Raw genomic sequence first — 23,893 nt, 5'->3', positions numbered from 1 at the left:
ATACGGATGGAGCAAATATATTACAGGTGTAAGAGCAGGAGTGCATCAATCTTAAGCTAAAAATGAATGCTTGTGAAGGAAATCCGACATTCCATATTTCCAACCACTCTTATCTCATCACTACTCAAATTTCTACATTCCGTAGCATCCGCTGATTTCATTTTCATGTTCTCTGGAGAGGTCAACATCCTCTCATCCTCCTCCGCCCTGCTCTCTTTCTCCTCCGCATCAACCATCCCTCGTCGTCCCTCTTCCGGGCGGCGGGTGGAACATTGATCCTTCGTTCGCGGTTGCATGAGATCGTTTCAGTCTGGAGGAACGACGTCCGTGAAACGAGACATTCTTCTTTTCGCGATCGTCGTTCTTGTTTTATGTGTTTCGTGTCCTCTGAAGAAAATGGCGCCGGAGAAACCGTTCCAGCTCCTGGAGATAAACATCATCTCCGCGCAGGATCTGGAGCCCGTCTCCAAGAAAATGCGCACCTATGCAACGGCGTGGCTGCACCCGAATCGGAAGCTGTCGTCGTGCGTGGACGCGGAGGGTAACAACAGCCCCACGTGGAATGACAAGTTCGTGTTCAAGGTGGAGGAGGAGTTTCTCCGGCGGGATACTTCCGCCGTGATGATCGAAATCTACGCCAAGCAATGGCTTCGGGACACGCTTGTGGGCACGGTTCGTGTGCTCGTCGGGAATCTTATTCCTTCGTCCACCCGCACCCTCGGCCACCATCATTTTGGAATGCGGTTTGTCGCCCTTCAGGTTATTTTTTCTCATCCTGCTGTCCAGTTTGAATCTCTCATATTTGTTTTATTTTGTCTTTTTCATTTCTTGGTACATGTGTTTCCTTTGTATTACATATGCATTGGTGTCATGATTTCATTCTCCAAAATTTGATTTCATGGGAAGATCTAAGGGGTTTGAAGCCTATATAAGGTGTTATTAATTAACATTCAGAGGCCGATAGTAGGAGGGCCTTTTTGTGAAATAATTTTGTCTGTCATTTGCAATTTTTAATGGAACGCCGGTCAATTTTAAAATTGGGTAAAACGTGGAGTCAAGTATGAAATTACCCTATTATGAGGAACTAATTACGTTGCAATTTTGCCTGCCATGACCCTTATACGTCATATTCATGCATTCTTCATATTGATGAATTATTTTAAGTTGCACAACATTAGTATTTAATTAATTAGACATTTCGACATAACCAAATGTGCTTTGGTCCTTTGGACATCGAATACGGAATCAGGTAGATATACCGATAGCTTCCCGCTTTGGACATCGAATACGGAATCAGGTAGATATACCGATAGCTTCCCCTTTTATAAAACATCGAAAGGTCACTGGGGGGCTTTATAGATACAAATCCTGACAGCAGCTAAATTAACATGCTTTTTAGTTTCCATATGAAACATTGTCAGGGGCTGAGATCAAAGAGGTAGATTTGTTTGATGGAATGGAATTTCCAAGAAAGTAAATGTATAAGTTAGCTAGTAGACTATGATTTACTAATATCCTCTTAATGTGATGGAATTGCCGATGTTTCATGTTCATCCTTGTTGCAATGGCTACTTGAACCCCTGACCGACGTTTTTAAGTTTGTCCTATGATCATGTAAGATGATGACATGGGCTCGTCGCTTTTTCTTGGAATATGAATCAGGTACGTCGGCCATCAGGACGTCCACAGGGCATTCTTAACATTGGTGTGGCCTTACTTGATAGCTCTATGAGGAGCATGCCGTTGTACAGACAACTCAGTGCCTCAGCGGTCGGGTACCGTGATTTGATGGATGATCCACCTGCACTTCAGCAGCCCCACAAGAATGAAAGACAGAATCATGATGACAACAACCAGACTTCAAATGTGAAGCCTTTCTTGCGGAGATCAAAGAGTGAACGCAGTGAACACATATTCGATCATTTTACACCTGGCAGCTCGATGATTGCAATTCCGTTGAAGGCGGAAGCCAAAGAAAGCTCGATCCTAAGTATTACAGAATGTGTGGTTCCCTTAAAAGGGCTGAAAAAGACGGGCAAGGCAAGTTCGGTGATCAGTGGTGCAGAGCTCAGAGAGAAACCGAAACAAAAAGGTAAGAAATCAGGCAAGGCAGGTTCGGTGCTAAGTGACTCAATCTTGAGCAAAGAGTCCTCTGTTCGCAAGGTTGAGACGTCTTTGAAGACTAAAGACGATGCAATTGAGGAGAAGGATAATGAAAATCCAGGGACAGATGAATCAGGCGACAAAGCTACAAACAAGGTAGTTGATGAAAAATCAGGCACAAAAGCTAAGGTGGTGAACAATGGGGATTCACCTAAAGAGAAGCTACCAGTTGCAACCATTGGGAAACCGGTGGGGAAGTACAACGGTAACGACTACGGTGCATCAAAGGGGCCTTTGCCACAGGGGAAGTGTGTGATTGGGGCCCCAGTCAAGAAAGGCAATTCTCTGTGGTCCGACTCTGAGGTCGGTCCTTCACCTTCAGAGGTGGCTGCCGTTATGGCTGAAAAGAAGTATCCTTTAGAGGACAATCAGAGCTCTGTTCTGGACGGTTGGAGCTTGGACGAAAGTGTGGAGGGGCTGCGGTCAAAGCTGGAGAGGTGGCGTATGGAGCTACCGCCGTTGTATGATCGTGGCTTCTCCACAAGCAGCTATAAATCATCGGGACCGCACCCTCGTAGGCGCACGGACAAGGGGAGTGGATTGCTCTCGTGCTTTGGCAACATATTTGGATACGAGTGCCAATGCATATGCGGTAAGCCTCCGGGGAAAAGGAGCCGTGGAGGCAAGTTCCAGAGCCCCTCAACAATCACTCCAGGCCGATCTTTCCTTTGAGACTAACATGGATATGATACGGAACAAGTTTGGTTTGATCATTCCTTATTTCTTGTCATGTTAGGACACTCTTCCCACGAACTAGTTGTGTGTGTTTTATATTGTTTGTTTTGCGTACCATACATGTAATATTTTCATGTTCGTTTAGTGTAAAGTTGTACGACAAATTCATCAACTCTTTGATTTCCTACACTTTTATTTATACAAAAAAATATTTAGTATGTCAACAATATAAATTAATTAATCTCTCCTTACTTACAACCACTTATATAATTAATAAAATAATCATTGCTAACATTATCCTATATATATATATCAGAATAATCTAAGTTTAAGAAATTAAATACAAATAACAATCAAAATTAAATCGTAAAATTTCGATATTTCTTTTAGAGTAATCTTATTAATGTGTCAAATAATATTAGAACTCTTTGATAGAATTTTCTAAAAATATAATAATATATATCTTGAGGATGAAGCACGTGCCTCTATTATTTTCACTTTTTATTTTCTATTGATGTTTTATAGTGTGTATTGTAATACATATATCTGTTAAATCTATGTTTAAAATCAGATAGAGATGTGTTGTTTTACTATAATTTTTTTCATCTCTTATTGATATTTGAATTATGCATACATTTACTTTATCATCTCTAAACGTGTCATTAAAAGATTTCTTTGAAAAATTTATGCTGTATTCTTATCGACTTCAATTAAGAAAGGATAAATATCAACAACCTCCCTTGAGGTTTTGACATAATTATGAATACTTTCTCATTATTTGAAAAATTATCAATACCCCCTAATTTTAACGACCGTCTAATAATTAGTCTAGTCCATTAGGTTTCCATCCATTTTTTGTGGTGAATTGACCAAAATACCTTTGTGGATTAAAAATTATAATTTTATTTATTTTTTAATTTTTTTGAATTTCTTATAGACTAAGTGATAATTTTAAATTTTTTTCCATCCGCCCCGTTTGATTTTTTTATAATTCTTTAATTTTTTAAAAAAATAAAAAAATACTGTAAGGACAAAACTAATAATTTCATACCATTCAAGGTTTTACATAATTTCATCAAACATCAAGGGATGTATTTATAATTTTTCAAATAATAATAAGGTATTTGTAATTATGACAAACCCAAAAAAAAATCATTGTAATTTACCCATTAAAAAATGAAGAAGATCCTTGATCATGCTAATCAGCTCTGAAATTTGTTTCTTTTTGGGGGGAGGGGGGGTGAGGTCATAAAAAGGTATAGGTATAACTGATCAGGTTTAGATTGGGTTTGTTAAGACCAAAGACTCAACCCGTCAAAAATTCTTGGGCCCAAATTGATCCGAGACACAGCGGATCAGGCTCGATGGACTTAGTTTAGAATTTTTAAAATATCAAAAAATATATTACTTAAAAGAATACTGCAATAACTTTATAATAATAATATGACAAAATATTACTTTTGGTCCCACTAGATAGGACACTTCTCACTTGCAGTCCCACGCTTTACGTGTTCAACAACTTTAGTCTCAAAATCCTATTTTTTTAACAGAAATGGTCCTATTCCATTAACAACTATCGGAAACGGCACGTAATTGGGGCAAAATGTCACTTTGGTCCCACTAGATAGGGTCCTTCTCATTTGCAGCCCCACACTTTACGTTTTCAACATCTTTAGTCCCAAAAAAAAGGCACCAAAAAAATATTTTTTTGCTATTTATATATGTAAATAACCCACAAAAACCACACAACATGTTCATCTTTTTTTCATCACTTAATCTTGAGAGCAATAGGCCAAAAGATGTCACAAACATTTCAAAATACTTCAAATATTTAATGCTATTGTAATGGTGAATTATGTGTAAAAGGACTAATGGATATGCTTTTTTTGCAAGTAATTATAGTTTATGTTGCGTTTAAATGTATAAGCATAAATCCTGAAAGCAATAAAAACGAAAACTAAAATTGCACAAAAGTACTAAATTGCAAAAAAACAGAAAATATACTAAAATTCACTAATTTTTATCATTAATTAAATGTGTTATAAAGTGCAACTTTGCATGCTTAAAATCTGCAAAATACTACCACTTTACAAACACATAATGTGTCAAAACATCTCCCAAAAGTCTTACAGTACCTTGCAACATTTTGTTCCTTAAAACAACACCGATGAATGCGAAAAAATCTCACGGGACAGCGTCAAGTGCACCTCCGGCGATGATTCCTGCACCACACCAAAAAAGACAAAAAAAAAATAACAATATAAATTATATAATTACAGAAAAAGTTGACATTGACGATGATACAGGTTACAACCCAGTGTTTCGGAGTAAGATACGTAAGTACACACTAACGTCCTAACCGACATCGAAGTAAACGGCGACGATGAACTCACCTCGAGGCGATGAGGACGGTAGCTACCTAGAAGACGTTCCCTTTAACGCGGGATTTTGCACAAGTGGAGAAGATGATGGTTTGAAATGAAAAAAGCGAGAGCGAAGTAAAGACGGTAGGTGTGTGTACAAGGCCAACTCCGTCATTTCAACAGCTAATTTGAGGGTATTATAGTCAAAGCAACACAACTTAAATGCTGAGATAGATGGTCCGGATGCGAATCCCACTCCCATTGCCCGGATTCGTATCAGGCGAATAATCCACCAATGTACCGGGCTTGGATCACCAGTAACGGGCCGTCGATTTCGCAGGTAAACGGATTGCTGCACTGGATTACACCGTATATACTGCCTATTCCCGAGGGGTAAACACGGCCTTAGCCTATGTGTGGTGTTTGTGGGTTATTTACATATATAAATAGTAAAACAAATATTTTTTTGGCACTTTTTTTTCCCTCCAAAAACTAAATACAAGCATGGTCTTCTTATTTTTTTCACTAGCTGTCAAGTCACGTGCCGTTTCTATTAGTTGTTAACGGAACAGGACCATTTCTGTTAAAAAAATAGAGTTTTGGACTAAAGGTGTTGAACACTTAAAGCGTGGGACTGCAAATGAGAAGGGCCCTATCTAGTGGGACCAAAAGTGTTATTTTACCTCAGTTGACTAACGGCACGTGACTTTCACGTGCCGTTTCCGTTAGTTGTTAACGGAATAGGACTATTTCTGTTAAAAAAATAGGGTTTTGGGACTAAAGGTGTTGAACACGTAAAGTGTGGGACTGCAAGTGAGAAGGGCCCTATCTAATGAGACCAAAAGTGATATTTTGCCTAATAATATATTGAAAAGTTTTGTTTTATATAAATTTATATGGGAAAGTTTTAAATTTAGGGATAATTATATTGCCCTTCCCTAAGATTTGATAAAATTATACTTCGACCCTTTATGATTTGAGAAATTATATTTAGTACCCTTGATATTTGTTTTCGTCTAACAAATAGATCCATTCGTTAGTCAAAATCCACCAAATTTATTGAAATTGACAAAAATATTGAAGAAAAATTTATACTTATCCTCGATTGACTTATTACGAGGGAATTAGTCCCTATACTTAACTACTTATTCAGTTTTAGTCATCAAATTATTGAGCTTGATAATATTAATCTCAAACTGATATTTTTTTAACAATTTTGATTCCCTACGTTTAATTTGATGTTAGAATTGACGGAGACAGAATTGAAGGGGAAAAAACCTCCCTTTTACCTCATTAGAGTTTGGCACTTCATGAAATTGGCTAAAAACATCAATTTCTATTATTTTTGTTCAAACTTGAAGATTTACTCCAACGAAAATTGGAAAGAGAAAATGGATTCAAACAGTAACACCAAATTTTTTTCTTATTCTAAAAACTCACTCCGTTTTAAAAAAAAAATTCTTCTCATACAAACAAATATTTAGTTTGTGGACTCTTTCTGTGTCTTAACATTTGTTATGCAAAGGTTAACATATATGATAACATTGCAATTCAATCAGCACAAAATTTTATTGCTTAGAAATATTTCCAATAATAATTATATGGCTGTTCGAATATGTATAAAAGCTGTGCTACTACAAATACATTAGTTATATTATTTGTGTAAAGCTTATGTATTTTGCAGGTACTATTGGATACACAAGTTGTAAAAACAAATTCTTGTAAATATTCTTTCCAATGCCGTCTTCGTCAATTCTAACATAAATTTAACGGTAAGAATCAAAATTATTAGAAAAAGCGTCAGTTGGAGAACTAATATTGTCAAACCTGATAGTTTGAAGATCAAAACTAAATAAGTGGTTAAATATAGGGACCAAAATCGTAATACTCCTACTTATTACGGATTAAATAAATTAATTATGACCAAACTATTCTTATAAGAGTATTTGTTTGACCTGCAATAAGTCAATAGGAATAAATATAGATTTTTGTTTATTTTTTTTCTAATATTAGCAATTAGGTGGATTTGTACTAAAGGTGGGATCTATTTGTTGTATGAAAAAAATATCAACGGTATTAGATATAATATTTTAAACAACAAAAAATCTAATACAATTATACCTAATCTTCGAGAGGATCGTATAATTATCCCTAAATTTTAAAATATTTAAAACATTTAGAATATGTATTACTTATATATACATTAAGATATTTATAAAGTATTTAAAAAATATAAAGAAATAATTTAATTAAATTATTTTTTTTTTTTTTGAGGAGGGTATTTTCCCATTCATTTTTTTCTAATAAAATATATACGATTGTTGCTTCAAAATTCGTCTAAAAAAGAACGGGTCGGGATCCAGATTAGACCCGGGCCCATTGCCATCATAGGTAAAGGAGATTCACCCGGTCAGCCGCGAGCTTTGTCGGTCGACGTGGCAATTGGAGCGTGGCCTAGTCACGTGACTTTGTGGCCCACATTGTTTCATTGTCTTGTTCCATTTTGGACGTATTATGTTCATTAAAAAATTATAATTTTAGTACCATATATCGGAGGGTCTTACAAATTTGGTACTATATTTATAAAATAATTTATTTTGATATTGTATTTTAATGGACTGAAAATGATATTATAAAAAATATAGTAATGAAATTGTCAATCCAAAAATTAAGATACTAAAATTACAATTTTCATAAACTATGGTATTAATTTTGTCGTTTCTTCTATCGTATGATACTATTGAACAGAGTATTTTATAAAATATGGTACCAAAATCGTAAAATGCCCTATAATATGGTACTAATTTTGCATTTATCTCATAATTATAAATTTAAATTTTATATGAATATTAATTTTATAATTTTATGTGAGTTTATATAAATTTTACATACCCACTTTATAATACTTAAGTGAAAATTGAAGTTAAATTCTTTTATGTCGGCGGTGTTACGATAATTAAATTAGGCAGATTTTGTAACGATTAGACTCACATGAGTATAACGAACCTCAGAGGGTATTTGATTAAGAGGCTGTTTGGAGTGAGCTCATAAGCTATTTAAAATATTTTATAGAATATTTGAGAGCTTGTAAGATACTACAGAATATTTGATAAAATTTTTAGAAAAAGATCTTATAAGTCAATTTATTTTAAGATCTTAACAAATTCTCTCTAATTAATTATAAATTTGTATTTCTAATATCTTATAAGCTCTATAATTTTATTTTATCCAAACACTTAATGAACGTATTTTTAAAATAGATTTAACATCTAATAAATTTTGAAAATATTTTATATACTTCTTACTTTTTTTTTAAGGCTTTTAATCTCATAATATTTTCTTATAGAGCTTGTAAGCTTTTTTTCTGGAGTCACTTTTTTTATAAGATAATTTTTTAAATACTCCCTATATAGTTTTTTATTTTATTTTTATTTGATAAAACGCAGTTTGTTAAATTATTCCATACATTCAAATTTAAAGTCTGATCCAATACATCGATATTTTTAAATTAATAACTATATCCAAATAATTTAAAAAAAAAAAGAGAAACTACTATAAGTAGATCATATATACACTTGTATTTCGTATGATGTAGTTGTGATTTTGAATTATGGGATGAAAATTAATCCTAGAGATAGAATTTTTTGAGAGAGAGTAGGTTGTGCGCAGTCAAATCAATGAATAGTCACCTAGTATAAAAAAATAATATTTTGAGTATTTATACTGATATTGAAAATTATATAATATGATAGAATCTATGTATTTATTATATGATATATATATATGTGAGACTTTAATTTATGAAGTTATTTTAATTGGTTAGTGGTAGGCAAATGTGGTAGGTCCCTACTTTCGGACACAAAGGACTGTGGTGATTGTCCACTATATAGTAGACATGAGAACAAAAGATGGAGAGCAAAGAGAGCATGGAGCAGTACAATATTTACAAATATTCTTGTAAAAAGACTCAATCCTCCACACTTCAATTTTAACCTATCTTTCTTGCTAATTAAAGTTGAGACACCCTAATCCTCATTAGATCTTCCTAATCACTGACAACAAATTAATTGTTCTAAGTTAAGACACAAGTGCCTTAAATTGTTAACTTTTCAATAAACTAGCACTGGGTTCAAGTTTCTAGGGTGCCAGACCCAATTACTCAATTGTCACATAATTAATTATTATAATTAACTTAGTATGTTGTAATTTAATTGCACAACTTCTAGAAATAAGAATTGAAGCAACGCAAGATATGACATATGAGGAAAGGATAACGTTTTTTGACTTTTCGGCATTGTTTGTAATAGCTTCTGTATTTATAATCAGGATGTGTTGTAAAAGAATTTGTAAATCCTAAGGTTATTAGTTATTACACTATTAGAAAAAAGGAATTCTTATATAAATTGCAAAATTAAAACAGAAGAAAAAAGAAAAAATTATGGGGATTTATTTATTATTTCTCTCACTAGAAGAAATATAGTTTTTCGCTATGGTAATTAAATTATCATAGTTAAAAGTAAAAAAATATGGCAAATACTATAATTACAATTGTGCAAACTATTAGTCGATATTTCTGCAACCGAAGCCAAAGCATTTACTACAGCTAAAACGTATGATAAATATTTTGAATATAGGCAAAATCATAGTAAATGTTGATTTGTCTATCTTCACGTGATAGATAATATTGATTTATTACGATTTTTAAGGCGTGATGATTTATAGTGTAGAAAAAAAAAACAATCATTTTTTTTGTAGTGTTTTAAAATTACATGATAATGTTCAACTTAATTCGATTTGAGAAAATCAAATACCAATATATATATATATATATATATATATATTCCTATACCATTTAAATTTAGAACAAAAACCCCGTTTAATTTTAATAATCATATACAACATCCCACTCAATATTTAGGAATTTTTACCCAAAAAAAAAATCGTGAAGCTAATAATTGCTATGTGAGAACTATAATATTGAACAAGTTAAGAAACTTGTATGGAGCGTGATTGCCGTGACGTGCTATCTCAATTAATAATACATAAAACAATCATCATTCTTTGTGTTTTCAACCTTTTTTTCCCCTCACAATGGTAAGAACAATCACTATTCTTCAAGTGCGTAATAACACTTACTAGCGTATTCACCAACCACAATCACAAAAATTCAAATGAATAATTAATCAATTTTAAATATATATGAATAAAAATTAGTAATAAAGCTTATTAATCCAAAACAAATAAATATAATTACGGGCATTTTAATTAATCCGCATATCGTGGAAAGAAATAATTATTACGAAATTATGCATTTTAATAAATAGTATAGATACACAATCCATTTCTTGATTTGCAGATTATTTTAAATTTTTGTAGAAACTTATATATGTTGGAGGAAATTACATTGACGCCTCCTGATGTAGGTTTAATTATAGAAATATAAGTATATTATTTGAAATTATAGTTGTAATTATAAGTACACACCAAATTCAGTGGCGAAATTTTACACAACTATCTCATTAATACGTTACAGTACTAACACCCTTTTAAGGGGTGCGCCCGTAATTTTATAAAGATTAAAAAATATTTATATAATTGGGTCTAATCTAAAAAAGTGTGGATGTAATTTAGTTTTTATGTTACGTTCGGACACATCATTAAATCCCTTTTTCCTTTACATCATAGCATCACTTTTCTTAGTTGTAATGTTGTAATAGCAATTAAAAAAACAAAAAAGGGAGTGGTTGGGTGGAAAGAATTGGAATTAAAATTAAAGGAGTACATATATTTGTAGGCCTCGAGAAAGATTCATTCCTGTCCCTGCAATGAGTGCATGAATAAAAAGTTGAGTACAACATTTTTAAGCATGAACAACTAAAGAATTGTTGTCGGGAAGTAAACACATACCTAGTACATTCCACTTCAATTCTTGAGGTGAAAATCAGGCAACCTTTATATATTAGTATATGCTTTTTTAATATGTTATGACACAATTTTCATAATGATGTTGTCATATCTAATTTGGGATAAATGATAATTTTTCATTTGTTAAGAAATTAATCTAATTTGATTGTCGGAGGATTTTAGTAAAAAAAAATATGTATCCCAACTAGCTAGTCTGGCAGCTCTATTCGATGTCAACAATGAAAATTTTAGGCAATAATTTTGGTAGTTCAAAATTGAGATTTTATAAATAAGTTTGAGGTTACGGGCATCCGATGTGTGGTTATTTATCACACTTTGTATAGATCACATTCTAAACTCTATAATAAATAATTAAAATTTATCCTCCACGTAAATTCTTGACACGTCATTTTTTCACAAACAAATTAAATTTTCTATTTAATTTCATAATTAGAGACAGAAACGGAAACGCATATAATACAAGATTAATTATTGGATGCTCCGTTGCTAATTCCAACTCTAATTAATATTAAAATTGAAGTAGCGACAGAATATTGCATGTTTTAAAATATCAAACACAAGTCAAATCCGTCGTTAAGTTTTAAAATGTTATCAATGATTTAAGGGAAAAAATGCATGCTTTGTCAAATTAGAGACGAATATCTTTTCATCTCTGATACTACATTCTCTTAGCTGGGGATCGAACTAAACTTTCTATATTAATTAAGGAAAACTATAACAAGTTTTTATGATATTTGTTATAATTACAAATAATCGATCGTTATTTAAAAAATTATAAATATTTTGTAAAATTAATAAACGTCTAATAAATATTCGTTAATTATGACAGTTTATATAAGAAGATATTTATGATTATGACAAATTGGATGGAGCCGTTATAATTTTTTCAACAAGAGTTAATTCTCTAAAAAAGAAAAAAACAAAATGAAGGTGAGTTGGGGTTTGTGGGGATCAAAAAGTGCACAGGGAAAAGAGAATTGAGAAGGAGGGATTGCTGGGCGCACTTAGCAGCAGACATATGGGTCCCGACATCATCACTATCTCCACCATTCTGCTCGCCACCCGCCATTACATTATCCCAACCCTTCTCCACTCTTTCTTTCTCCGCCTTCTTTTTCCACCTCTCAGGAACAATTACTCTACTTGTCTCTCATCCTCCCCCTCTTCTTCTCTTTGCTTCCTATTTTCTTCGCGTTCTTGTTTATGTCATGGAATCATCTCTGGGCTTCCTAGGCGGCGGGGGTGGTGGTGGGGGGACGGGGTTGTCGTGTGAGCAGACGTCGAAGGTTGGAAAAGACTACATGGGCATGTCAAAAGAAGCTGGACTTGAGTTGGGGCTGGGGCTGAGTCTTGGAAATAGCGGTGGCGGCGGCGGCGGTGGTGGGGTGGTGGGGAAGGGGAAGGGTTCTGCATGGGGCGAGTATGGGAGGATATTGACTGCAAAGGACTTTCCTAATGGATTTTCGTCTGGTAGAACTGGCAATGGTGGTGGCACGAAGAGGGAAAGAGCTGCTGATTGTGTTGATGAGGGATCTGCTTCTGCTGCTGTCAGGTTGGATTCTTTTCTTTGCAATATCAGAAATCTGTTTGCTTGAATGTTTCAGCTTTGGCATGTTTCCAGTTCTTGATCTTTTCTGTTCCATATTTGGTTGGTTTATGCTGGTTTTTAGAGTGCTTTTCTTGGTTGATTTATTCATTTTTGGCTAATTCATTTGTTAAATAATTAATTAGATTTGTTGCAGTAATCTGTTTTAACCCCTCATTATTTTTAAATATTATAAAACAGACATTTCAGTGTGTACTAACTTATTTTTATTTATTTTACATTAATACAAAACATCAAAATTTTTTAAAAAAAAAATCTTTTATAAACATGCATATATAATTATCTTTCTCAGTCTATCTCCAAAAACCTTACTCATCTTGATCCATCCAATAAGAATGTAGCATTATGTTTTGAGTTTTGCTTTTTTCCCCTCTTTCACATCATTATGTCTTCTCTACATTGCTTTTACATTATTCCACAAGACCTTTCATTATGTCAAAAAGTGTATGTTGTGGAGCTACCACTTTAATTTGTTTTCTCTTTTAGCCTTTATTTTTGAATTGATTAACCCTTTTTTTTTTTTTGGGGGGGGGGGGGGTCCTTATAATAGGCTAGATAATTATGTTGATCATATTAGAAGAAGATTTACTATTTACTACAATTTTATTGTCTATATATGGACTAAAACCATGGTCAATAATTATTATAACCATGGTTAAATAAAAATCGGTACAATAACTACTTTTGCCGTGAATGTGAGCCATAACAAATATTTTTGTCATGACTCTTATCAATGATACATATTTTTCCCACACTCCCGAAAACCACCAACAACAACTGTTCATAGTTGTGGTCAATAAATATTTACTACGACTATTTATTTTTAACCATGATAATTAGCTATTGTTAAATGTCAAGTTTTTTCTGGTGTCATATGTCATGGTTTGCTAATGCCGAAGTATATATAATTGATCATTATTAGACTAATGGATTCAATTTTCCATTGAAGCAGTCAGGTTGTGGGATGGCCTCCTATAAGGGCTTACAGGATGAACACCTTGTGTAATCAATCAAAGACTACTGCAAATGCTGATCAACAAGACAAAGGAGTTTGCGGGGACGAAAACAACGAGAACTCCAAGAAGAAAATCAACCACGGTAACGACGAACGAGGCCATCTTGGATTTGTGAAGGTGAATATGGATGGCTTGCCGATTGGACGGAAGGTGGATTTGAATGCTCATAAGAGCTATGAAACTCTAGCAAAAACGTTGGAGGAGATGTTCTTCAAGCCATCCCTAACGACCCGTACGTTTCTTTTTTGTTCTTGACATAGTGAACTATACCATATATATATATATATATATATATATACACGACAATTGTGATTAATTAGTAGCAACAGCAGTAGTAGTAGTAGTAGTAATCTTCGTTCTTGATGTAGGAATGTACTAAATAATGAAAATTATCACATATGTTTTGCTTATCCGGGGTTCATTTGGATTAGGTGGAGGAAAGGAACAACCAATACAACCTCCGAAGCTTTTGGATGGATCATCCGAGTTTGTGCTCACGTACGAGGATAAAGAAGGCGACTGGATGCTCGTTGGAGATGTTCCGTGGGGGTATGTAACAAAAGCTCATTTTTTCCTCATAAATTAATTTAACTATGCTCTGAGATTTTAGATAGCTTCAAATACATATATTTAGATGTTCACTACGTTAAACGAGATTGTATCTGAAATATATATTTTATACACATAACGTGTACATACTAAGCTAAATATAAATAAGGTGAAATAATATTAGTTATTAGAATAGATGAAAATCATTTTTTAACCAAATTGACTAAAGATGTGAACTAACCTTGGAACAAATGTTAAGCTAACACGATCATTTCATTATTTCTTCTTCAATTTTAGGATGTTTCTGAACACGGTGAAACGACTCAGAATCATGCGAACATCCGAGGCTAATGGGCTCGGTATGTATATGCATTTTGACAGGATTATGAATTTCATATATCTGATTTGTTTTTCCATCTGCACTTCTTATAAATGAAATAAATGATTCATCTACAGCTCCAAAGTTCCAAGAAAAGAGTGAAACGCAAAAGGGCAAACCAATATAAAGTTTATAGAGCACGGCAGGAGGAACGACATGCACCAACTGCTTGAAACGGAAACAAAATCATGCATATGGACGTTCGAGGCAGCCGGCCTTTTTCGTCTACGTTTTCTCAAAACTTTTCTTCGTTTGGATTTTCAGGGTTGCATTTATAGTCAGCATGCACCCGCCTTTCAACACACGTTTTACTTTTATTTTGTAAGCCGTATATTCAAATTTAGTAGAATTTGTTGAACTCTTGTTGTTAAGGTACACCTTCACTGGATATGTTACTTCTCATTATTATGTATATATGAGAATGCATCGTGTGAGCGAGTCTCCATCCTTAAGAACTACTTGATTTTGTCCTTCAAATTTTTTAGTTGTTTCCGAAGAGAGAAAGTTGTGTTGTTTCTGGATAGTCTTGGACTAACGCTATCAGACACTGATGCTGCTGCACCTTGTAATAATTTCATTTTCAAACTGATGTATGTTGTTGGTGATGATGAGCAGACAAATTAATATTTAGGAGAAAGTACAATTCTTACATGTTGATATAATTATTTTTCTTCAGCAGACGTTTGTGATGAAAATGGAGTACTTTCAAAATTGAAAAAATTGCATTTTTGGTCCCGTCGGATAAATACTATTGTAAGTTTGGTCTCACACATAGCGGGCTTAGCACTTGTGGTCCTCAAAAAGAAAAAGTATTGCATTTTTTAAACAATGTAAAAAGAATTGAGGATAGGTAAATTAAATAATTTATAGAGAATATTAATCCAAAAAAAATATTTTCAAAAATTATATAATTATAATTTACTATAAAAATTGAATAAATTCCTAATGGAGGCTAAATAGACACTAGTTAACATTTACTAATAAATGTATAATAGCTTAAATTTATTTTTGATTCCGTAATTTAGATCAATTGACGTTTTCATCCTTTGACTTTCCAGAGTAGTATTTTGATCCTGCATTTTCTTAATTGTGGCAATTTCAACTTTTTTGTCTGTCATCAGAGTTCACCCTTCTCGCCAAAAGATATGTATGTGCATCTTATGTGACCTTTGGGTTACTGTTCTTACTGGCTCATTTTTGCTCTTTAATTTTCTAGAATAATATTTTTGTCCTATATCTTTTTCACCAAAACTCACATTTCTTGTTGGTGGAGGTGAACTCTTGTGCAAAAAAAAAAAAAAAGAATAAATTTGTGAAAATAAAAAGATGTAAATCAAAATACTATTCTAAAAATTTTAAAAACGAAAACGTTAAATAACTTAAGTTGCGCAATAAAAAATGCATTTAATCCCATGTATAATCATAACTCAATGCAGCAATATAAACATAAAAGTGTATATTGAAAGATAACAAAAAATATATAATTCATAGTACTGGAACTCAATTTTAAATTGTTTTATCAAATATAAAATTTGATGTCTCAACTTTACTACTAAAACAAAACCGTCAACAATGAAATGACATGTCTGAAATGATGTTTTCCTAAATATCATCTCGTACTAAATAATGCTTTTATTTATTTTAACAAGACAGAAAATAAGAAAATTTTCTTATAGTACTTTTGTTGTTATCACGCTTCGACTTGTGACAGCAGGTTGATTTGATTATTGAGAAAAGTAGGACAACTGTATAGCAATAAAATTTTATGAAATGAAATGAATGATGTCGTCTTTTTCATTACAACATTCTTCAATTTCTCATCATTCTTTCCCACTCCCATATCCATACCCAAAAACCCTTTAATTCCCTTTATTATGTCTTTACGTCTTAAGTTGTTTTTTGTTGCCTAAAGACACAGCCAGCACATTTTGTTGCATCACAAACGACAGCTGGAAAGACCACTCCCTTTTTTTTCTTCTTTTTTCTTTTATTTTTATTTGTGGTAAATGACAACTACCTTGGTAAAATTTGTTATGATTATAAATACCCTTTCGTTTATTAAAGAATTACAAATTCTCTCCTGACAGAATATTTGTTAGACGTTCGTTAATTTAAATGGTGTATTTATAATTTTTTAAATAAGAATGAAGTATTTATAACTATAACAAATTTTAGGAGAGTCCATTGCAATATACCCTCTTTTTCTTCATACGAGACTCCAACCTCGTTTGGTTATAATTTCATTTTGTTTTTAAGTGAAAGTATGCATTTTTCATTTTGTGTATATTTTAATATGTTTGGATTGGTCGATGGGAGCAAATGGGTGCTTCCCAGAAATTATCATAAACATCAAGATTAAAATATACCTACATATTTCAAGCAGGCACGGAGGTAGTTATTACAAAAGAAAAACATTGTACAACCATGTTGTTCTTGCAAGAAATGCTGGTGTATTTGGGTATCGTCCATCATCGTTTTACAAGATATTGGAATATGAACATTCTGGCACGAATTCGATGCCCATATCCGAATGCTTTTCAATCCATATGAATCAGAAGTCCTTCAAATCATCTTAAGTGATCTTTTCGATTATCAGGGAAGAATTTTGAACTATTCAGTATAGCATATGTCTGCACATTACATGGGGACCAAGTCTTCCATGTTTTGCAGACAATGAGAATGTTTGTGTCAAACCTTTTCTCACTTTGCCTGAACTAATCTCCAGTAGTTCAGTGCATGTGAAAATGAGACGGCTGCCATGTTCGGGAGGTTAAACGTGTCCGCTTCAAGACTCATTTTATTGACATTCTCAGTCTATTATTACAACAACGGAAAGAAAAGACTTTTTTCAAGTTACACGAACAAGTTGTAAGCAACAAAGTTTCCGACATAGCACAAAATACAAACAGCATAAATAGTCGAGGTGCTTCAGCTCCAAAATTCATGTTGAGAAAGTAGGGTGGTACAAAACTGCTAAAACGACTGCTTACTGCAAAAATTCTCGTGGATCAGTAACAAAACCAGTCAATGCAGATGCTGCAGCTGTATATGGAGAAGCTAGATAAATCTGCCCTTCTTTGTGGCCCATACGACCAGGGAAATTCCTATTCGTCGTTGAAACACAGACCTGCATGGGTTCCATAGATTCGGTGATATATATATATATACGTATAGGCAACTGGCAAGGGAAAGGAAGAAGAAAGGACAGCTTGCCAAACATTAGGTTATGCCTTCTTTTGTCCTTCAAATCATATAAACTTTTAAATGTCAGGACATTGTTATGTGAAATAAAGCATAAGTCAATATATGTCTCAAGTAATCACATGCACAGGAACATTTTCTTTTCATGTTTTCTGTTCAAAACAAGAGAGATTCTTTAGGGTTGGCAACATGGGAACCGTTTATCCGAGATCATGCTAGCATATGACTGTTATTCAACACAACAAAGTCCAATCTATATCAGAGACAGCATAACTTGCCTGAGGCTCGTTCATGCGTGCATAAGTGTCTCTTGGACCTCCCAAGCACGCACCGCAACTGGGGCTTGCCGGTGTATCACAACCGGCTTCCTCAAATATCTGTGAGCAAGTTTTCCCACCAGATCCTGGTACTGGAAGGCTATATATATCCATCCAAACCTGAGAAAACACGTACAGGTTACAGGTCAGATACGAAATGTTTACATTTAATTCATAATGAAGCAATAAACATTTAGCTCATAACTAAAGCATACCTTCTGTGTAGCAGGAACGAGGAATGTTGGGACTTTAACCTTCTTCCCCTGTGTATAATAACCAAGTTTCAGCTCGAGAAAGATTTGGCATCACAAATTTGTTCGTTTAGTTGGTGATTGGAATAATCACATACTGCAGACAAACTGTAGCATTTACCTTTTAACGAAATCCATCAAGGACGGCCGTGTCTACTAATATTGATACATATCATTGACTTATATACTCGGCCTTAAATATTCGGTGAATATAGAGATACACAACTCTTTATATATCTTGTTCCCACCAATGTTAAGATATATATATCCTGGTGCATAAGTGACATATAACAGTAACAGGCAACTGGCAGCAGTTTATATCCCCAAAGAACCCCATCAGTCATTATAATCTTAGAAGATTAGATACATATAAAGGTACTATGAAATAGACAAAGCAACGCATGCATAGATGTCACACAGACAAATACATGAACACTAAGATACTGGAAATTCATAACAGAGCATCTTTAGCTGCAGCAAGTCACTAAGCTGTTGGCAAGGATAAGCTCAACAAATTCAGTTGTTATTGATGGCACAAAGCCATTTTCTGATCCAATTTTATATTTAAAAACAATAATTGTCTCTAAAATAGCAATTGACCAGTAGAGCAATAGAAGTGTTTCTTACCGAAGCAAGAAATAATTTAGCAGCAGCCATGAAATCCTCTGTTTTTCCACCAGTGCAAGATCCAATATATACTCTGTCAATTTTCACATCTTTGCATTCTCTGGCTAAAGCACGATTATCCGGAGAATGAGGCTGAGAAGACAAATAAAATAAGTGGATAATTGTATACAGAGCTTGGATGCTTATCATCAAAACAGCACTAAAACAAAAGTGCAGTAAAAAATATTATAACTGCAAGCATACAGTCGAAAGAGTAAAAGCGTTTCACATTTTCTTTTAACACTTCCATAAAATCTAATGACTGAAAAACCTATCTGATATTAAGAAGATTTTCAGGAAGTAAATGCAATAAATAGAAACATTCTCTATTCTCTTGCAGAACTGAAAGTGGTAAATGTGATCTATACTACTGACCTTAGCCACCACAGGCTCCAACTTCGAGATATCAAATCTGTACTCTGAAAGAAATCTATCAAAAAGAAAATAAATTCGACCTGTAAGCATAAGCTTATCTGAAACAAGTACATGATGGTGAAGAGATAATAATTCAGAATTTTGTTACTCCTTACACAGCCAAGCTTAGAATAGGAAAGATAGCTGCTTCGAAGTATTACATAAGTATTATGTAAAAGAAGAGGTTTCCATATTTGTGACAGAATGGAAATACATTGATTACTTTTATAGGGCCACACCAAACAATTTTTTACTTTACTATCAGCTGAATTTAATCAAAACTAGTACAAACTGCAAAGCTATACAATTATTAGCACAGGTGTGGTAGAAGCCAGAAGGCTACCTTGCATCTCCATCACTGACAACTGGTTCATATGGCAGAGATGTCTTATCCTGAGAAGCAGAAAAAAATGCTGTTACATTACCAACAAAATAACCTCGAATATTACTTTTTCCTGCTTCTTAAAATAACCTCAAGGAGACCTAACAAAAGGCAATGTCCTGCACTAGGGCAGTGTATTTTCATGTACACACAAGTTTGAATTTGTGTTTTGCATGTTGCATGAATCCTAAGTGTGCGTGTTTGAGTGAGTGATAGAGAGAGATTTCATGGAATCGATGTCATTCAAAACTAACCTCAAGATATTTATACGTGGTACTATCAGCAGGGATGATACCATTTTTACCACCAGCTTCGACAACCATGTTGCATAATGTCAATCTTTCTTCCATCTTCAAAGAAATTAAAGAGTGCATAGCAGGAAGACTCATTAGTGACTCAAAGAGTGTTATCTTAAAAACATAAGCAAAACTAATGAACGGTAAGATTCACTTACTGTTAAACTTTCAACTGTAGAGCCGACAAATTCCATGGCTTTATATGTTGCACCAGCCACTGAAATTTCACCAATAATCTACAAAATAGGTAAAAAGTAAACAAAACTTTAGGTGTTCTGAGTCCACATACGCACAAGCCAAGATCTTGTTTTCCTTTATTTAAGAGATCTGAATGACATTAAGATCAAATACACTTACTTGCAAAATCAAATCTTTGGCAAGCAGATAATCAGGCATTTCACCATCCATCACGAATCTCAGAGTTGGAGGAACCTGCAATGCATTGACGCAAAATACTCTCAGGCTCGTATGTCCATATAAAGAAAAATTGATGAACATAGAGTTATTTAATAAACAGTCACGCCAACTTTGAATTATGATAGAGAAAGCTCCATTTTAGTTGGCAAATACATGACACTCAATCTAAAAGTCTACCAATGAGGCTGCTAAAAACTTATTAAATTTCTGGGTCTACGCATCTAGGAGACACTGCGTTGATAGGACACTAGTACTACAAAGAAGACATACAATTGTGACACTATAATGACAGAAGAATCTTGAATGTCCAAAAAATCGGAATAAGGCATTTCGAAGCAAAACCAAGAGAGTTATAGGAGGGATGTAATATTTGATAATTTAAAATCAAAGGAAAGCAAGATGCATGTCTATGTTTTTCTTGTGGTTGACGCTTAGAATTGACTCACATTTTAAGAAAATCAAATAGGATTCAGTGTTCCCAAATCCAATTCCAGCTATTCATTCCACGCAAACAAACACATCTGCTTAAATTCACACAATCAGTAAAACGAAATCCGCTTAAATGAAAAAAGCAACACTATTCTAGCACCCTCACCATAACTTATGAAATATAGCAGTGAAAACAGTCACCAGTAAAAGAAAAAGCTAAACATAAAAATTACATAACTTACCTTCAGCAAAAGCTTTCCAGTACCCAGCACAAAACCTGCATCAGTATTTCCAATTCCAGTGGCAAATTGACCAAATGCTCCAGCAGTACATGTGTGAGAGTCGGTCCCCAGCAAGACCTAGAACGATCCAATAATAAATCCAGAGAGCAAAAATGGAAAATTTTGAACACTAGTAAAATTGTAGTCAACAATCAATACCTCTCCAGGTCGGCAATGACCTTCTTGGGCAAGAGCTACATGGCACACACCTTTATAATCGGGATTTGCCTGCAATATCAGTGTGTGAGAGTCAAATGCCTACAACACAAATAAATAATAATTAGGAATTTTTATCATCTGGTCAGACAACGTAACCACACCTTGAAATTTCCTAGATCTTTAATGTCATAAAAGTACTTAATATTTTGCTCAGTACAGAAATCCCTCAAGATGTCTACGTTCCGATTTGCTCGTTCATCAGTGGTGAAGATATAATGATCTGGAATTATTACAACTTTCTCACGGTCCCAGACCTACAATTGCAAAGGAGAAGGAACTAAGTTAGAGTACGGACACAGATGATCTATTAGCACTCGGGACAATACAAGAGAAAAAGTGGGATCTATGAATTTATTCTATAAGACAGAAAATCTGTAATAATACCAAAACAAAGAAGAGAAAATGAAAACATTAGTCACTGATTATGACAATATAAGCCAACAATTATTCCTTCATCCGGTAAACATCAGAACATGTTACGATAAAATGAATGATACCAGAATAAAATTTTTGAGTTTCTGAAAAATCACAACAAACGATCACACTGTCTACAAGATAGCACACGCTTTAAGCTCCTTAAAGTTACAACTAAAGCTAGTGGCAAACACATTACTATAACAAATGAGCATATGGGAAACAACCAACCAAAATCAAAACTTGAACCAACAAATGATGACATGGCAAACCAAAGCAGATAGAGAACAACTGAAGTTCATTTTCTTAGAGGTCCAAACGAAAACATGACATTACAATAAATTAGGATCCAAGATAGTACCAGCAAGAGAGAGACCCCAAAATTGATGCTACAGACCCTCAAAGAATGCTTCATAAATTAAGATCAAGAAAATGCTTATATGAAAATCAAGCTTAAATGAGAAGAGGGCTTCCATGAGAACAATCATAAAATCCTCAATTATGTGAAATAATTGCAAAAATAAATAATTAAACAAAGGGGTTTTCCATCATAACTACGAAGACCTCTATCGGTAGTACAATCTATGGGGTTCTTGCAGACCTAGACAAGAAGGTTTGCCCTTTCTTCTGCTGATTACAAAGAGAAGATTCAAGAAAATTACAAAAATAGTTAGATATAATGTTTTATAGATAACACTCAGCAAAATACCCTATGTAAATCTAAAAGATGGGAGAGAACAAACTAAGATATGAAATACATCTAGACAGGATCGGACCTTCAAGAACTAAACTAGGATGAAGCATAATATACATAATCAACTCGTAGGAAAATCCGAAAATGAGTCTCCTGATCAAAACTTTTCTGGCGTATGGCTCTACTTGGTAAGTATGTCAAACAGGGTAGGAATGCAGAAAGTATCAATATTCAAATTGAACATATGAACTGTCAATATAACATAACAGAAACAAAATAAAGACAAGCTGAAGTACCTAATAATGTGCCGATAATTCTATCAATTATCAAAACAACATTGTACATTATCAAACAAGAATACCTTAGAACAGCATCAACAGTCTTAGTAAATATAACTCAACCAAGAGAAAACTGCTCTTTATCCAAATACCTTTGCATTTTCTCCAAACTCTCTCTTGAAGATCCCAATGGAACCAGGGCCACAAACATCATGTGTCATCAAAATATCCACGTTCACCCAAACATTCTCCCCAGGTACCAACTGGGTTTTCTCAGAAGCCCTTGCCAGTATCTTCTCAGTCATAGTCATCCCAGTCTTGACCTGCAGAAATCCACAAATTAATCAAAAACCCACCATTGAAAAAATCCAACAAATTAACGGACAAATCTCTGAAAAATCCAAACTTCATCATATAAAAAAGCATTTACCGCCCCCGTTGTTGACGGTTTTCTCTCAGATTGCTGAGGTGCCATTACAGACGCTATTTTCTTGGAGACCTTCCTCTTGGAAACCTGCGCAGAACGTGGAAATGGAGGCTGACTGCGGAAAGGTGAAAACCCGCCAATCCCATCTTTCTGGAAACAAAAACGAGCGCAATTATTCTCCCACAAGAATCCGAGAAATAGATAAATTGAAAGAAACACATAAATATACAGGACTAAATAAGCAAAAATACCTTGTCGGCGAGGAACGAGGAGGTGGGAGTGATAGCAGATGAAGCCATCGGATGATATTGTCTGAAGTGAGAAGGTGGGCGTGGAGGGAAGAGGAAGAATATATGTATGGATTGTGGACTTCTCTCTTTTAACAATTTTGCAATTCTTTTCCAATTTTATGTTTCTGGCACTTCTCTGTCTGTGGCGGCTGTTTGATGACAACTGACAAATGTGGGTTAAGGCAAGAACTTGTTCTGTTCAATCCACTTCACTCTTTGGGCTCTGCTCACAGTCTTTTCA

The 23,893-nt window shown here is 34.0% G+C and overlaps 3 protein-coding genes across 3 annotated transcripts; 2 read left to right on the top strand and 1 right to left on the bottom strand.

Moving 5' to 3' along the window:
* Positions 1–78: 78 nt before the first annotated feature.
* Positions 79–3,025, top strand: LOC105171810 (uncharacterized). Its single transcript, XM_011093046.3, has 2 exons — positions 79–759; positions 1,663–3,025. Exons 1-2 carry the CDS (start codon positions 295–297, stop codon positions 2,833–2,835), a joined length of 1,638 nt encoding a protein of 545 aa, XP_011091348.1. The 5' UTR covers positions 79–294; the 3' UTR covers positions 2,836–3,025.
* A 9,143-nt stretch (positions 3,026–12,168) lies between these two features.
* On the top strand, positions 12,169–15,134 carry LOC105171811 (auxin-responsive protein IAA13). Its single transcript, XM_011093047.3, has 5 exons — positions 12,169–12,678; positions 13,685–13,980; positions 14,180–14,297; positions 14,595–14,656; positions 14,754–15,134. Exons 1-5 carry the CDS (start codon positions 12,335–12,337, stop codon positions 14,801–14,803), a joined length of 870 nt encoding a protein of 289 aa, XP_011091349.3. The 5' UTR covers positions 12,169–12,334; the 3' UTR covers positions 14,804–15,134.
* A 2,319-nt stretch (positions 15,135–17,453) lies between these two features.
* LOC105171812 (3-isopropylmalate dehydratase large subunit, chloroplastic) lies at positions 17,454–23,893 on the bottom strand. Its single transcript, XM_011093048.3, has 15 exons — positions 23,614–23,893; positions 23,366–23,512; positions 23,088–23,258; positions 21,651–21,803; positions 21,490–21,558; positions 21,292–21,408; positions 20,561–20,635; positions 20,362–20,439; positions 20,162–20,257; positions 19,869–19,918; positions 19,487–19,541; positions 19,073–19,204; positions 18,410–18,457; positions 18,156–18,314; positions 17,454–17,803 (listed from the first exon to the last, which is right to left on the bottom strand). The coding sequence occupies exons 1-15, from the start codon at positions 23,659–23,661 to the stop codon at positions 17,663–17,665; spliced, it is 1,539 nt and encodes a 512-aa protein (XP_011091350.2). The 5' UTR covers positions 23,662–23,893; the 3' UTR covers positions 17,454–17,662.

The sequence above is a fragment of the Sesamum indicum genome, linkage group LG10 (assembly GCF_026168435.1).
Source record: "Sesamum indicum cultivar Baizhima isolate 11 linkage group LG10, ASM2616843v1, whole genome shotgun sequence".
Taxonomy (NCBI): domain Eukaryota; kingdom Viridiplantae; phylum Streptophyta; class Magnoliopsida; order Lamiales; family Pedaliaceae; genus Sesamum; species Sesamum indicum.
Note: the sequence above shows the minus strand (reverse complement) of the source record. Positions and strands in the feature narration are given on the sequence as shown.

Coding starts and splice junctions, on each gene's coding strand:
- LOC105171810 (XM_011093046.3), top strand. CDS start 295: ATGAGATCGTTTCAGTCTGGAGGAACGACGTCCGTGAAACGAGACATT. Junction 760..1,662: donor TGCGGTTTGTCGCCCTTCAG/GTTATTTTTTCT, acceptor AATATGAATCAG/GTACGTCGGCCATCAGGACG.
- LOC105171811 (XM_011093047.3), top strand. CDS start 12,335: ATGGAATCATCTCTGGGCTTCCTAGGCGGCGGGGGTGGTGGTGGGGGG. Junction 12,679..13,684: donor TCTGCTTCTGCTGCTGTCAG/GTTGGATTCTTT, acceptor CCATTGAAGCAG/TCAGGTTGTGGGATGGCCTC. Junction 13,981..14,179: donor CAAGCCATCCCTAACGACCC/GTACGTTTCTTT, acceptor CATTTGGATTAG/GTGGAGGAAAGGAACAACCA.
- LOC105171812 (XM_011093048.3), bottom strand. CDS start 23,661: ATGGCTTCATCTGCTATCACTCCCACCTCCTCGTTCCTCGCCGACAAG. Junction 21,409..21,489: donor GTCATTGCCGACCTGGAGAG/GTATTGATTGTT, acceptor GGATCGTTCTAG/GTCTTGCTGGGGACCGACTC. Junction 18,315..18,409: donor TCGTTCCTGCTACACAGAAG/GTATGCTTTAGT, acceptor GTGTTTTCTCAG/GTTTGGATGGATATATATAG.